We start from the raw sequence: 17,043 nt of genomic DNA on the forward strand, positions 1-17,043 counted from the left end.
CTTGGTTGTCTAATATTGTGACAGCCTGGCTAGACCATCACCAGTGTCATTTTCTCTTCCTAGGGGAGTAACTAGGCATTTCCCAGTCTCTTTCATTCATTGTGATGATGTGGCCAATTTCTAGTCATTGGTAGCTAAAGTGATGCATAATTATTTCCAGTCCTGTCTCATAAAATCCTCCCAACATAATCCTCTACTCTTTCTCACCCTTTCCCCAAATATGCAGCTGAAAGAAAAGAGTTTCAGGTCACTAGGGATAGTGGAACCACCAATTCTAAGGATCTTGGGTCTCATAATTACTGCATAAAAGAGAGTCTCTCTTTTAATCCACATTGGACCATGACAAGGTCAAGAAATAAACATTTACAGCATAAGCAAAAGAAAATTTGCAGTTGTTGGTTGTAGTAATTAGTCCATACTGACTAATATATCTATTAATATAATATTAAGAGTAGGTTTTGATTAATTATAAATGCCTACAAAATTCAGTTAAGTTTGGAAAATTTGCAAGAACTTTATTGATAGTATTTTTACTGTATTTTCTAGTAATGCATTCTTCTTTTAATTATATTAAAGTTAGAGAGCACTGACACCTGCCTATTGCCATAGCTTGCTTAATACTGGATTCCTGTGCTAATCAGTGGAAAAGAAGAGATAAAAAGATAGTAAAAGTCATCTACTCAATTTCTCCTTGGATGCTAAAAAATTTTGTTCATATTTCTTCTACTCAGTAGGAAAGTAGTACATTCTGACTTTCTGTTTGCTAACAATGAAGTTTTTCTTGGTAGAAATAGAAAAATGAAAAAAAAATAGCAAATAGAAAAATGTGGCATCTTAGAACCAGAAGAGATCTTAGGAATTATGTAGTTAAGGCTACTAATTTTAGAATTGAGACATCTAGTGAGTGAAAATAATAGTTTTTGGCAGAGACAAGAATTTAACTCAACTCTTCTTAGTTTTCTAGCGTTATTTCCATGAAAGCCTCTTCCTCTACCTGCTATGAACACCTACCCACAAACCTCCACTTATATTTTATGTTCTATGGCAATGTTTAAATTGAAAAAGTAGAGGGTTAACATTTTGGCACTTGTCATTGTTTCTTTTTCTCTTTTCTCCCAACTCCCCCTAAAGTCATGGTCCGTACTCAAAATCAAGTTTAAGAAGAGCAAAGTGTTTTGGAATTAGATTTTGGCTTCCAATTAAGAGTATGGATTTTTGGTGAGAAAATGACTCTTGAAAGCCAAATTAAAAGATATCGACGGCTTGCTTAACCATCCCCAGAATAATGTTTAGTGTCAAAATTAGTACCATTAACAAAAACAGCATGTGAACAAGTAAGTGAACCAAGAGAGCTTTGTTTTAATGTACATGACAGTGCTTCAAAGAGTGTAAGAATGATTCCACACCAGTAATCACAGCAATACACAGTGGGCATTCAATAAGTGCTGACTGATGCTCTCCTTCCATCTTTACGTTACACAATACCTAAAACATTTCAGACAGATGTGGATTCGATCCCTGTTCAAAGTTGTCCCTAAGGAAGGTAATTTCCAGCCTCCTGGTAATCTATTTAAGCCTGAACTGCTCTCATTTTATTTTAAATTCCTCAGGGGGCATATTTCCAAAGCTTCTGTCTTGTGAGTCTTTAAGAAGCAAAGGCTTCCATTTTGTATTGTGACCAAGCTGATTTTGCCAATCTTTGACCATTGCAGAGAGTTTGGAGCCTCAGTCAGGGCAGGGCCGGAAGTGAGCAGAGAATTTTTTTATATCTGGATATATTTAGGTTTCAATCTTTGTTGTTGTTGTTGCTTAAATGGACTGAATGACATTGAAAGTGATTTATTACAAGTCACTTGAAGAAATATATATGTATACACACAGATCTTCCTGAATAGCAACTGATCTTTCTTAAAAAGTCAGTTCATCGTGGAAAGAAATATCTCACAAATTTGTCCAACAGCTGTATTTTCAATGGATGTGTTCTCTCTGAGGTCTGCCATCTGTTCCAATTATTCCTTCATTGTTTTTGGTGTGAAAGCATGACAGGTTTATAACCACTATGAAAAATTCCTGGAGTGTATTTCTTTTCATTTAGGGAGGGGGATTGACTTTTCAACTTTGGAACTTGTGTGTCCGAGTATGGGTGAGGTTGGCTGAAAGCAGATTGAACTGGAACATTCAGAGCTCTCTATATCACATTATATAAAATATAGTGATACTCATCAGAGGGTCACCCTCATTCACATGAGGGCAGAGTAATTTTCAAAGTGCTGTATTTATTTAGGAGTGTTGCAGAGAGGAGCTCCTTGCTTCCTCCCCGTTCCCTTCCCTCAAAAAAAAAAAAAATTAGGGTTATATTCCATTCGGTAGAAGAAATGCTCACTAAAAGTTTCACATTAAGGTGCAAATATTCTCAGAAGGAGTGATATACACTGTTATTTTTTACCATTCTTACTAGATAGGAAATTTGGTGGGCAAAGAGGGACGTTGAAAGGTTGTCGAGGTGGGGTTATGGGTCAAAGATAGAACAATAAAAGTGCAGTTTTCAACTTTATAATTTTGTCTAAATATAGTTCTATTAAGAAAGTACAGATGCTCCTCTAAAAAGATGCAGAGTATATCACAATCAATTCTAAGGTCTTGATTTGAAAATTCAGGTGGAAGCACACACTTCTGGTGTCCTTGCCTGACTGATGGCCCATTTAACTAAAATCAGCAGTGATGGAATTTAAAAAAATAGCATCTGTCTATCTCTCTTAGTACCTAAAATGAGATGACAGCACTTGGTTAGGGAGATAGGACATTGCTTTTCAAATAAAAAAAAGGCATAGTACTATTTTACTTAGTGTCTAACAATCCCACTGACCCCTTGAAGACATGTTGACCTAATTATAGGAGAGCCGATCACTTGGGAAAATATACACACTTCACTAGCAATATTTTTATTTTCATCAGGAAAAGTTATTGGAAATAAAGGGACAAGAATGCAGATATAGGTTTCTTAGCCCAATCATTCTGCAGAAGATTTATTTAGAGGGCATATTTAATAATAATAATAATAATAAAGTTACTCTTTCCATACCATGTGCTTCCAACACCAGACAGGTAGCAGGGAGTCAAATTGGTTGTGTATTCACGGTAAAAAGTGAAGAGAGTTGACTTTATATGGTTAATAAAATTAGTATTGATCAAAAGTTTGATAACTCATATATAGTCTTTTTAAAAAATTTGTTGCTAAATTAAAATATCAGAACAGTTCATCTAAAATCTGATATTTTTTTTCATGAAAAGTGGAATATCTAAAAAACTTGTGCTCCAGTGTTCACATCTACAAATGACTGACCTGAAAGATAGCTACCCTCTTTAGATGAGTCATGTGGTCTCTAATTCTTCAGAGTAGCTACCATTCTCTATTCCTTCTCAAGCAAACATGCTTTATTCAGTTATGATATCTGCTTGGTCTCTGTGGGCATTTTGAATTTTTGATCACTAAATAATGTCAAGGGTTGAACTGGATAACCTTTCATACAACAAAAGTAATAACACAAGCAAACTGAATCTATCTTGGGTCCTTAATTATCTGACTTGTCTATAACTAAGATTTCTGCTTATTGGACCAGCTCAGTGGTTAAGGTGGCCCCTGACTCCTTTCCTTTGGAATACTTATCAGAAAATTACCAATGACTCACTTGAGAAGAGCAGGCTGCCACTGCATTAGAACCTTATACAATATAGGTTTCTATAGAGAGAAAATAGTAGAGAGGGAGCTTTCAATAGAGAGGAAATCAGTAATTATCCCTGAATATAGAATATAGTCTTATACATTAGAAATGAAAGACATCTTATATGAATCAATGATGCCTATAAGGCAATAATATCCTTAGGGAGAGCAGTAGTACAAAACCAAGGAATAGGAATGTTTGGAAATTTTAGTTATCATTGACTGAATCTAGCATACTGCCTGGGCAAATTATAATTCAGTCTTTATCTTTTTTCTTTTATAGATATAGCTTTGCTTTTACAGCTATTGACATAGAAACCTAGCCTTTTAACTTTTATCATCCATATGTATAATTAATTTTGTTATATTCCAATATAAGTTAAAGTAAAAACACTAAGCCTGTATAGGTACTAAAGAAAATAATGTCAAGAAGATTAATTAAGAAGATTTTTTAAAAAGATATTTGTTTGGAGTAAAATAATAAAATCTATAGACAGATATTAAATAGATATCTAGTGGTAGAACTTTAAAGAAATAGTGAATTCAAAGTTTATTAGGTTAAATATCTGGGAATGGTCAATTCAAAACATGCCTCTGAACTATAAGGGCTTTTTCCATATTTATTTGTTTATTAAAGGCATTGTACGCCTTCTCAGGATGTGGAGTAGATATCTCCGAGCCCATTCCAATTTATACTTTATAACTAATACTGCCTTTCTCAGTCTTGGCTATGCCTTGTCTCTCTTACCTATAGGTGTTCCCACTCCATAACCTTTGGAGTCAATGAGGCCCCCGATCTGAGTGAGGTTGCAGTTCCTCTGCGTCACATACTCGATGCTGGTGGACTCCATCAGCAGGGCATAGTCAGTGGTGAGTACGCGTTGGATCCCTTCATCGCTGTTCTTTATCAGGGTGGTCTGCTGCCTGCTGCTCATGAAAGCCCACATCTTCTCATAGGTAGATATCTTTGACTTCTACAGGGAAAGAAAGCAAATCCATCAGCAGAAGAGTGCTGAGAAAATATGTCCTAAAGCTATTCAAATCCCAGTGGTTCAAATGGTATAGGGAAGGTGCTTCATCTTCAGGTAGGAAACTAATATTGATGGTCCTGGGACTTCAGTTTGGTAGTTGAGAAGAGCCCAATTTACTACAGAAAAACACTTAGAGGCACCAAGGCAACTATTGAGAAAAAACAGATCTTGCCTGGTTGATGTGAGACATTGGCTCAAGGTCCTTTTGTTGATTTTAGTTATGGAAGGAAGAATACTGGTATCAATGACGACATATGCCTAATGAACTGTGAGCACTTAAGAACAAGTTCTCAAAGCCCACTGGGCCAAGGGTGACTAGCTCCCTCTAGGACTTTACTCTTTTACTCTATTTCTCTTCAATCACTTCATTTCAGCAGGCATTGTTTTACTAGTTTCTGATATGTACGTTTCAGTACTTGATCCAGCATTCCTTGCCTAGGAACAGCTCTGGGATAAATCACATGCTTTCTCTGCTTTATTGATGAAAGAATTACCATCCACTCATCTTTTATAGAAAACTTAGAATATAAATGCCCTTTCCAATTAAAATGCACATCAGAAAACTCTTTGGATTGTATTTATATAACGTTTTATGTATATATTCAGATTTAATTGAAATTATATTTTAGATAATGAAGATAACCTTTCATTTCAGTGTTTTATGCTTCTTCTGTTTTTTTGTTTTTTTATTCTTGGCTTTTTTGATACAGTCAATAGTAAACCACATATGGTATATATTCTACATGCATCTAAACATTCCACTCTCTCATTACCTTACTTTCTTTGTTAAAATATATTCTCTAAGTTTTTGTATCGCTTAGATATAAATTCTTTATTTTTTTGAATAGGGATCTATGATTAGACATTCTACATTTTACTCTATAATTTCCATATTGTTCTAATTATTTTTTCTTAATTTGTCTTCATTTGCATCAATTCTCCCCTCCATTTATTTGGAAGATGAAAGACTTCATGAGAATTACTGCTCTCACACATGTATATAGTACTCACACATTAAACAACTTCCTTGGTGGGCACAGGGTGTATCATCTCAATAGTGCAGAGAAGTTTAAATGTGATGTAGGGTCATAAGCAATAAATAGAATACTTGTGGAATCAACTCTAGTGTGGGAATTCATGCTCAAGTGTTCCTAGGAGCTCACTCAATTCCTAACTCTATTTAAGACCTGGGTTAATGCTATAGGCTTTATGAGTGAGGAGAGGACAGATGGCTTTATTTTGGGTTGTTAAGCATTGAAAGAGTGGCTTGAGAAAGGTCTTGTGAGACAATCAACAATTCAATAAACAGTACCTTATAGATACAGGTATTTTATGAAAGCTATTCTTTCATGATTAGGCCCCTGTTGAGTTACTCCTTAACCTCAGAGATATCTGCAAATTGGATCTCATGTCTCTATGACAAAGACATGTTTTGGAGGTCAGGGTCATGCTTCATTTGTTGTGTGATTTTAGCCTCTAGATGTCTGCTAATGCTACATTTATAATAAAGAGCTACTTGTACCAGAGCCAAGAGGTCAGTCTGTGTTTTCACAATAAATGCATAGCTGGGAAAATTATTTCTCCATTAGGAAACTACCTTAAGGGGAACTAATTTTCTTAGAAGTAGAAAGCTTTAAAGTTGTCAGAGACTTTAGAAATTAGCTCATTCAATCTGCTGTTTTCACAGAGAAGGAAATGTTGGTACAGAAGGTTTGGAGACTTTATGAAAGTGACAAAACTAGTTAGTATCAGAGCTAATACTGAATCCTAATTCAATGATATTGATATCTAGTTCATCGCTCAGTCCACTGTACCATACAGATTTTAGGTAGGTGGATGTCCATATTGCCAAAATTCTTCAAAGAATAATCTCAATCTTATTTGCTTTACCCATGACAGTATAGCTTATATTTGTGGACTCACAATATTTCATGAGGTGGTTTGCTATTTGCTATTTGGTATCATATTAATACATACTAGGAGTCAGCCTCCATATAAAAACTTAACAAAACGTCTATTTTTTTCACATATTTAAATTTTATTAAATATGAATTTTGTAAATATTTTAAAAAGTAGATTTTTGATCTATGGAAATTGAGGGCAAGATAAAGTAAATGATCGGTTCATTCATGGTAAACAAAGTGTAGGATGTCCTTTTAGGCATCTAAGAATTGAAGGATCTTGAAGAAGATGAAAAGATTCAACTCGAAAACTACATGCCTGTTATTGAGCCCTATTAGGTGTGGTTCTCAAATTACATGCTGTGAAGGACTGTCTGTTCTTTTCAATCTATGGTAGACCTATCTGTGGTCCTGTCGTATGTGACCTATATGCAGCTCTTACCAGACGTGACTCACCGTGTGAGCACGCGACAGTCCTCAAAGTCATCTACACTCAAGAAGTACCAAGAAGATAGTGCCACCGCAATATCTAAGAGCTACAAAACTTCTAAATTCTTACTCTCATTTTTTTTTCTTAGTAACACAAGTCAGCACGTTCTTTATACCACATTTTGAGTAGCACTGTTCCATGGTGCTGGAGGTCATGGACTTAATTTAACCACATTTATTTCTTCTTTCTATGGTTTGATTCTTCCTTCTTGGACTAAAAGATTGTTCTTGGCCTGAACTCACTGAGGTGTTGGAAGGGACACCTAGCTGGCACAGACTCCTTTGAAGAACCTTCTATTGGTAAGGAAACTATCACTTGGTGAAAGACTAGATCAAGTTGAAGGTACAGGAAACATTTTAAATTCCTTTGACCTTCTCCTGCTCTTCTTGGTCCAGCCTAATAATGGTAAACATAATGGAATAGAGAATAGCATCCTTCTGCTTTTATTCAATGTTCTCTTTTATTATTTAAAATGTTTGCCGTTGTGGAGCTCCATTTTATTCCACATTTAGAATTATAGATTATTTGAGAAGCTAGGGAGCTTAGAAGTGTCTGTGGATGGCTCAGACACCTTAGGATATAGTGAGTTTTCTACCACTGGAAACCTACAAGGTGAACTTCATAGTTGGAAGAATTTCAGTTAGGAATCCTTCAGCCCTCAGGTTCTGCTCTCTAGACCAGTCCTTTCATATTACTTATGCAGGTTCTGGCCTCAAAGACAGTTAGGTGACACATAAAAGTCATACTGGTTAGTGAAAGAGCCAATGCAGAATTAAGGTCTCTTTCTTCATTACTCCTGAATTCCGTCCACTGTCACACTATGTTCTATAAAGTTTATTTTTTGTTAGGTCAGAAAGTGCAGTTTGGGAAGTAGTCAGTTTTATTTATTTTTTAAATAGGTTTTCTATTTTTAAGACATAAATCTTAAGAATTCTGAAAAATAGGAGCGTATTCCATGGAAAATTATTGTAAATAATCAGAAGACCAGGTAAACTGTTTGAATGGCAATTTCGATGTTTTTGCCCTTCTAAGTATTCTATAGTTACAGCCTGCTAAATCTCTCTAAATAATACACATTTAAAAAATACAAACAGAAATTGCCTCTTATTTCACTGAATATGTCAAAGGTTAATTAGAATACTTATAAAGTACTCTGAGCTTCTTAGCAAAAATTGCTAAAACTGAAAAGACCTAATTTATTAAATCTTAAATTATCCAGTTTTTTTTAAATCCTAGAAGGGCACGAGATTTAGATAAATTCATTTTGTCTGTTTAAACCTGATTATGTGGCTATTCTGATGCTGATGAAACATTGTTGTCAAAGAATAAGCATTTTTTTCATCCAAAATCTGTTATAAAGGAGTGTTACTATTTTAGCATTCGATGACCATCACTTATTTCTCTTTTTTTGCCTGTAATGCATACAAGTTAAATCCTCACTGGGGAATGATTTATAATGTGTCTCTGTGCAGTTAAAAACTACCTTTTGAAAATGGTAATAATAACCCCCACATGCAGAGTTTACTTTGTGCCAATCACTATTCTAAACACTTTACATGTATTAATTCATTTAATCTCCGCAGTGATCATATGAGAAAGATATTATTATTTTTTCTTTTTTCACAGATGAGGAAATGGAACACACCATGAAGAAATAATGAAGTCAGGATTTGATACCAGCGACCTGGCTCCAGTGTCAGTGTTCTTAATCAAAAAAGAATCAACTATTTGTTTTAATACACAGAACATCAAACTCATGACTTGGCTAATGTTTCAACAGAATTAACAAATTTTCTAAAGAAATAACTGCAGTAAGTAACTGTGGTATCTTTCTATTACTAACAGAACCATTATAATTCTTGTAGTCATTGCATAATATATGAGAAATATTTACATGAATTTAGGCAGCTTATATTTGTTTAGACAAAAAATTAGACACTGTTTTAGGAGGTTCAGTAGTTGGAACCTAGAAGAATATGTAGATATTGCTTATGTCTTTTTATTTTATAGCGTTTTGTATTCCATATAGTTCGTTGTTTTTAGTTGTAGGCTATCTGTTCTAACATGTAAAGTAGGTACATTTCTGGAATATAACATGGTATTAAATGTTATAGCACCTCCAATTTATAGATATATCTCTCTAATGTTTCATTTTTACTGAGACAAGCATTAATTATCACATTATTTCTTCAACCAGGTTATGGGGCTTCTATAGTGAAGATATATAATTTTATTATTCAGTAGAATGAATAAGTATTCAATTCTACTTCAGACCAACATGTCTGAAGATTTTACAGGTAGATCTATGTTTATATGTGTTTATTTTTACATATATCCTTAACCCCACACACATATATACACACTGGGGAAATTACCGATAGTTGATCTTTGTTATCTTATCCAAAGTGATATTATAAATGTAGTAAATATATGCATGTTAAACTAATGAAATACCCAAAACAATTACATTTAAAAATCTCCAATATACTTTAGATAAATGCTGATTTAAGAAAACCTTAATCAACAAAAGACATGGAAATAAATTATGTAGAAACCCAAACTTGTGAAACAGATATATGAGAGATGAATAGTTGCCTTAAAAAAACCATTTCCATTAACACATGATTAAACATATTATTTCATTAAATAATAATTTCTTATGGTGTTTTAAAAATATGATTTAATTTATAAAACTCATTTTGGAGAAAAAGTATCAGAAAAAAGCAATTATAGTCTAATGAGGACCTCTGTCTTTCAAATGTATATAATGTAATTGACGTAGTTGATTATGTTCATTTCTTGAATTGATAGAAGGTTACGCCATTTGTGGAATCTCCAAGGTTCTAAAAATTTATATGTTACCTTTAAAAATTTTCCTCAGTGGGATTTAAACACCTTTGCTAAGACATTTTTCATGTTTTTCTCTCCTCTAGAGAAAAATATGGTCCATTACAGGCAATACACCTGTCTTTGAAACCGTTTAACTTTTAACCGACCTCATGGATTTCTTACCAAACAAATCCATTTTTAGCCTAGAGGGACTTAACATTTTGGACACTCATAATTAGCTAGATCTTTTAAACATGAGCTAATAGCTCTTACATGAAGAGTGCCTTCCTGTGCAGGGAAGTTTGAGAAATGTCTTTCATCTCGTTCTTCCTTAAATGACTATTTTTATCTGAAGCCTGTCTCCCCATAATGTCCCATTGCTTCATTCCCACCAGTGCGGTGCTCAGCACCTAACCACTCCCTGGAGGGATTTTATAAAGGTTAGAGAGTCTCTTATTCCCACAGCTGGTTTAAAGTCCCCAGACCATGAAAGCCAGAAATGATAAGTCTGTTATGACTTTTTAAACCTATTTTAACCAAGTAATTTTTAGACTGAACCATGATCTAATCTGTGTAATCCTCTGGCTTGGGTCTGAGAGGATAATGATTTGTTGCCAGGCAAGCTTCTATGAGATGCATTTCTTACATGAATATTTCCTAGCCAATATGGCTGATAAGAACGCCTTCCGATGTGTGTACCACTTCCTGTCTGCAGAACACATGCTTCTTAATCACATTGCATTGTATCTAACAGGTCTAAGTGCATCTCGTCTCTCTACTGCTATTCAGATCTTCAAGTCTTGCACAGAATTTTATACCTTTTCCCCTCCTACCCTTTATAGTGCCAACCTCAAGCACTGGATTTATTAGAGATCTGGAAAAAATATTAATTGAGTTGAATTAAGTTAAACTGCCTCACTCGACTTCTTAGCTGACTTCTATGGGCATCTTCATCATCTGTTGCCTACTTACCACCTGGAGGTGGTTCTCCTGCAAATACAAGGTATGCACTTAGGATGGGCTTTGTCTGGCCTGGCCTCTGAAAGTCCTTGACATCTTGGGCACATGGTACCCACTCTGGACTTTTCTGTCCAGAAGTCACAGACAGGAAGCTGAACAAAGACCAAACTAGAGGGTTAAAAACAAAAAAACAAAAAAAAGAGAAGGATTGAAAAAATAGGACTAATACTTAGGAGTATGAGTGGGATGCTAATGGTGATGTCCCAGACTTGGCACTTGCTCAATAAATGTCAGTTCATTCCCTCTGCCTTACCTGAATTTAAATGGTGGATAGTGGAACTTCATTTGAGCTATTTTTTAAAAAGTAAATTTTTTATTTAGTGTCAAAAATCAAATATCTCGAAACTGAACTCTGAGATCATACAAGATAGCAAAGTCTAGGGAGAAAAAGTCAATAGATTTTGATTGAAATTTTAGCAAGAAACTTCTGGCCACATTTTTCAAGAACCTTCACTAAGAACATCCCGTGCTTGTGGTCCAGAGACCAAATGTGAAGGATTAGCAATTTTGTTTGTTCATGGATTTTGGTAATGTCTATAGTTCTTTCCTCCTTGTAGCTGTCTGTTCTGTAGCTATAAAACAATTTAGAATGAACTTGAAAGCAAAGAGACAGGTTTCTACTATTTGGGTGCTAACAAAAGGAGATATATATATCTATGTATCTATCTATGTATCTATCTATCTATCATCATCATCTATCTATCTGTCAATCATCTATCATCATTATCTATCATCTATCTATCTATCTATCACCTGTTTTTGTTTGTTTGTTTGTTTGTTTTTTCGGGAACAAAAGCACTTTAAGTTACACTGTGTGTGATGAGAAATGCTTTTTACTAAATGTTTTCTTGTACTTGAGTGGAGATGGGACCGATCTGAGCAAATGGTTCATTCCTCAACAAGGGATCAGAATATGCTGGTTAGACTAGGCAAATGCATTCCCTAATTCATTAGATTAGGCAAATGTATTGCGTCATTCCTTATTCATTCAGCAGCTAAAGAGAGGATATTGTCCTTGATTAAGAGAGAATGGGAGGGAGAGAGGCCTCCATGGCATAGCAGAGGTGAAACATTAATGTGGGGCCAGGTCAGGACTGAGTCCTTGTGACCGTAACTGCTGTCACTCAGTGCCTTAGGGTGGAACTACACTGAGAGCTGGAAGGCTGGAGTGTTTCTTTCCCTTGAGGGATAATCCAGCTTAAGAACCCCGAGTGCGTATCCCTCTGAAGCTTTCTGACAGCTTACGTCCCTCAAGGGGAAAACTAAGTCGGATTTAGTCCTTGTTCTCTTTTTCAAACAAACTCCTTCTTGATAAAGAGGGCTGCTGGGGTGTAGGCTAGCTTGTAAATCGAGAACTTGGCAACAGCGTCTCTTCCTGTGTAGAACTCAATGTGTCCATCGTACTGTGGTCTGAATGCGTTCCCCCTAAATTCATATATTGACATTCTAACCCCCAGAGATGATGCAACTGGGAGATGAGGCCTTTGGAAGGTGCTTAAGTCAAAAGAGCGAGACCCTTATGAGTGGACTTAGTGCCTCATAACAGAGGTCCAGATAGATTCCTTGCCCCTTCCACCATGTGAGGATACGACTTAAAGTCTATGACCTAGAAGAGGCCCTCTGTGGGTCTTGTACTTCCAGCCTCCAGAACGGCGAGAAAGGAATTTCTGCAGTTTATAAGCAACCCAGTCTGTGGGGATTTTTTTGTTTTGTTTTGTTACTGCAGACTGAACGGACAAAGATAGCTCTCTACCTCCCTCCTTTCTTCCTTCCCTCCATCTTTCTCTCTCTTCACCTCCCCCCCCCTTCTTCTTCGATAGAATTCCGTCTCTCTGAATTCATTAACATTTGTTTATTTATTTAAAACATATTTTCTGAGTGCCTACTATGTGCCAGGTACTGTTTTAGGTTCTGGGAATGTGATGATAAATGAAACAGACCAATTCTTTACCCTCAGGGACTCTATCTTCTAGAACTCTCTGAAGTTTTCCATCAATAATTTTGTAAATATCGGCAAGTTATTAACTGAGCTGTACCTCATTTTCTTCATCATGCAACGGGGGTAATATCAGTGCTTATCCCAGCTGGCCTTAGTAAGGATAAAATGAGATAACATATGTAAAGCATTTAGAAACAGCATGTGGTTGTGAGTTACTGTGCTGCTATTCTCAGTTGCTGCTGGTACCGTCATCACATTCTTTCTCCCTGAGATGCTTATTGCTTCATCATTTGCCTGATGACCTGAGAGACCACTTTTCCTTGTGCCTCATTTTCAGGACCAGGGAGCAAGCAGGAGGAGCCCTTTCTGAAAATGCTGTGAGAGTAGTACACGATCATTGCGGGGAAATGCACTACCCAAGCGTGCCTTCATGTGGTCACCCCAGGGTCCTGCCAGGAAAAATGGGAACCAGCACCCTTTATATTCAGAAAGGCAAATAAGCAGAGACAAATCAAAACGAGGCTAGGGGATACTTTGTGAATATGTAGATAGTTTGCACGGTGGCAAATCACTGCTTTTAGAAAGAGTAGCCCATGCCTTTTCTGTATTTGTACTGTAGTAGAAGGTAGTAGAATTTTTCTGCCTCTACTTGCCCATTTTCCAATATTCTAAAACATTTCAATATTGGCAAAAGAGATAAACCATTTCAGATATTTTTAAAGACATACCCGAATCTACTTTGGCAGTGTCCCTCTGTCCTATGTGTCTTGCAGGTGACTTTCCTGGGTTCTGACAAGCATGTGATCAGTTAACTAGTTCAGGGTAACTCGTGTCTCTTCATAGAAACACAACTTTTAGAAGCTTAGAGAGCCATATATTTAATGTCATTTGTCCTTAAAACAACATTTGTCCAGGGAAGAAACAAACACCACACTTTACACATTCATTAAATCAATGACATATTTCTTAAAGTGAAAAGAATGTTTAAAGATCATCTTTTTAATATAGAGAAAAAGCAAATCCTAGCTTTTTACATTACTCTACTTTTTGATAAGCCTCCAGGTATAGTTTACTCTTAAAATAAAGTTTTTATTAATGCATTTTTATTATTAATTGTTAAACCAAATTTACTGCATAGGTGACACCTATTTTGGTGAACCAATACTACCAAAACTGTTATACAAAGAGAATATTCACTTTTTCTTATCCTTAGTTTTTTATTTCTAAATTAATATTCCTTGCAAGTTTTTAGCCACTCAGTCCTGGGGGGACAACTTCATTTGTGATAATCTGGATGTGAAACCTTGATAAAGGTATATTTAAAGTTTATTTTGGATACACTGATGTTTTCCTTTTTTTTCACATGCACAGTTACATCTTAAAAGAATTTTCTAGCCTATCTCTGTCATAGACCAACTACATAATTTTGAACAGATAATTTAGATTCTGAAGGCTTTGTTCTCTGCAGAAGTAAAGTGAAGGGCTGAACTTGATGATCTCTAAGGTGTTTTTGCCATCTCTAAACCTCCCCGGATCTATTTAAGCCCATTTTCCCCCATAGGAGCTATAGTATCTGAGATTTAACAAGGCTTATTTCATAGGCAAGGCAGAAATCAGTTTCATTGCTCTGGGTAAGTAATTAAAAAGACTAGAACAATGAAATGCACTTGACACTAAAACTGGTATTGACTCAAACTTAATTCTCCTTTGGTGCCTTGGAAGGCACTCCAGGCTATTGGAAAGTTTTGAGTCTGGCTGACAACTCTGTCCTCTGTGCAAATGCAATATTAGACCAGAGTCCTCTGGGATTTTGGGAGGGGTTTAATTCTCCAAATAAATCCCAATATTGACACATTTACTTGTCATCTGTTTCTATCTCATTGAATATAGAACAGAAAGAACAAAACTACTATATTCAAGTATTCTGGTTGTCAGAATTTCAAATTAAAGAATCTTTATTTTTGTGGGTTCCATACATGAGCGATTAATTAATTAATGTGTGGTTAGACCGTATTCAGAAAATAGTATTTTTTTATGGTAAAAAAACAAGAGAAGATATTGAAGATATTGACCTGTGGATCTGACTGTATTAAATTGGGGATAGAAGGGCCAAAGAAATTGCCTTATGTTGATTGCTGAGGGCACATGGGTTCCTTGTAATGGAATTATATTATTAAGATTTTTTATTTTATAAAAAAACTTGCCTAAGATTTCTTGCTTTTGGGGGAGACTCTTTTATTTTGCAACCCCTCCCCTAAGTATGAGATAATCATTGAGAATGCATTGTCAATTTCTTACCTTGAAGAAAGTCATTGTCGATCCATCTCTGACCGCCCCATATTCTATCTTGGTTTGCTTTGCCAGATCATCTGCTGAATCTATGGGGGATTCCATTCTCTCTACTGTCAAGAAGGCGGCCAGATTGGCAGTGTAGGATGAAATGATGATTAGGGTGAAAAACCACCATATCCCTCCAACTATTCTGGTCGATAGAGCTTTAGGCATCAGCTCTGATCCTGTGATGGTATTATCAGAGTAAGAATGTTAAACAGAGTTAGGAGGAAAGGAAAGACTTATGATTTGAACTGGTTTCAGGAGATAATGAATTTTTGTGACATAAAAATTGTAAATCCATCAAGGATTTACTCTCTTGTGTGTTAGTAAAACTAATACATTTTTTATAAAATGGAGCAAATTTTAAATGATTTTTTATCATTATTAATCACTACTGCTGCTTAAAATGTAATCTATTGACATTTGATGGCATTAAATGGTTTTAACTCTGACATAATCTATGTTTAAAATTTATGGTTAGTTTAGTCGCTTAGATTTGAGTTTGTATACTTGTTTTGGTTAAAAAGTCTATCTTCAGGCTTCTGGCCTTTTATTATTGTCTAATATACATCTTATTGTGTGAAATAAAAATGTTCTAGGTCTTTGTACACCTATGAAATGTTAACTTATGTTTTTATTTAAGATTAAAGAGAGTGAGAAATTTTCAAAAAATTAACATGTCATGACATTTATCACATGTACTTTAATAAAACATTGGGACTTTACAAATCAAGTTAAAAAGAATGCAGTGATATTTGACAGTAGATGAATCATGTTTTTATTGTCTTATGTTATTCTTAGAGTTAAGAGTTTTTTCTAATGTAGATTTTGGGGGGGTTAGTAATGACTTTACTTATTTTTATTTTGGAAAATTAATTTTTTATTTTATATTCATTTCAGGTATACAGCATATTGATTAGATATTTATATAATTTATGAAGTGACCCCCCAATTACTTTACTTAACTGAAAAGAATATATTCACTAAAAACAAAATTTGTCATTGAATATAGTACCATCTCTTAATTATACTTCAAAGACTGACTGTTTCTCAGGTGAAAAGGGCCCTTCCTGATAAAAAAACATACATTTTAGATGTCCTCAGATGATTCTTGATCATTTGTAAAAGATGACATAAAGGCAATTAATGTGTTTACCAAGAAAACCTTTCTCTCTAAAAGACAGAGTATATGGCTTAGTTTACTTACAAAGAGGGTGAACATCTGTGCAAATTCTCTAGCTCAAAATATTTGGTCAAACTAAACTCTGTAAATTCAGCAGTAGAATTAAAATGGGCAGAGGGTATATGCAGAGATCACTCCAATTACACGAATTCATGAATGAATTTTGGCTAGTCTGCTTGCCTGAAAACCAGTGGTTCTGTATTTAGCATTTACTCCATGAACTTGGAGGTATGGCAGAGTTTAGGCAACCATTTAAAATATTCTAAGTTTAAAAATCCAAAAGGTTAAGTATAGCAGGTGAAATATCCGGTTGAAAGAATTCTTTCACTATTCTCATTGGGTGTTTCAAAGTTTTGTAGTTAATGGTTTAAGATAGAAAGGGAAATTGGAGTTTAGCAATCTACAAATAAATAAATTTATGCTCAAATTTAATCTATAAAGAGACATTCGTATTGCTCATGAAATCAAAACCAGCTCAAGGCTCTTGATAAGCAGATCGAGGTAGACAGAGTTTCCAGGCTTTGAACTAACTGACATATTCTAATGTTATTAGTTATTTGTGTGCTTTATTTTTTTATTGAGGTAAATGGTTTCA

General features: G+C 35.1%; 1 protein-coding gene across 7 annotated transcripts in view; it reads right to left on the reverse strand.

The window, feature by feature from the left end:
• GRIK1 (glutamate ionotropic receptor kainate type subunit 1) overlaps positions 1-17,043 on the reverse strand; it is a 339,264-nt gene that overhangs the window by 17,142 nt on the left and 305,079 nt on the right. For all 7 annotated transcript variants that reach the window (XM_025044238.1, XM_025044237.1, XM_006908255.2 and 4 more), the window contains 2 exons: positions 15,230-15,447; positions 4,470-4,695 (listed from right to left, as the gene is read on the reverse strand). In XM_025044238.1, coding sequence (XP_024900006.1) covers positions 4,470-4,695; positions 15,230-15,447 — 444 coding nt within the window. The remainder of the gene's footprint in view (positions 1-4,469; positions 4,696-15,229; positions 15,448-17,043) is intronic.

The sequence above is a fragment of the Pteropus alecto genome, unplaced genomic scaffold (genome assembly GCF_000325575.1).
Source record: "Pteropus alecto unplaced genomic scaffold, ASM32557v1 scaffold81, whole genome shotgun sequence".
In the NCBI taxonomy this organism is placed as follows: domain Eukaryota; kingdom Metazoa; phylum Chordata; class Mammalia; order Chiroptera; family Pteropodidae; genus Pteropus; species Pteropus alecto.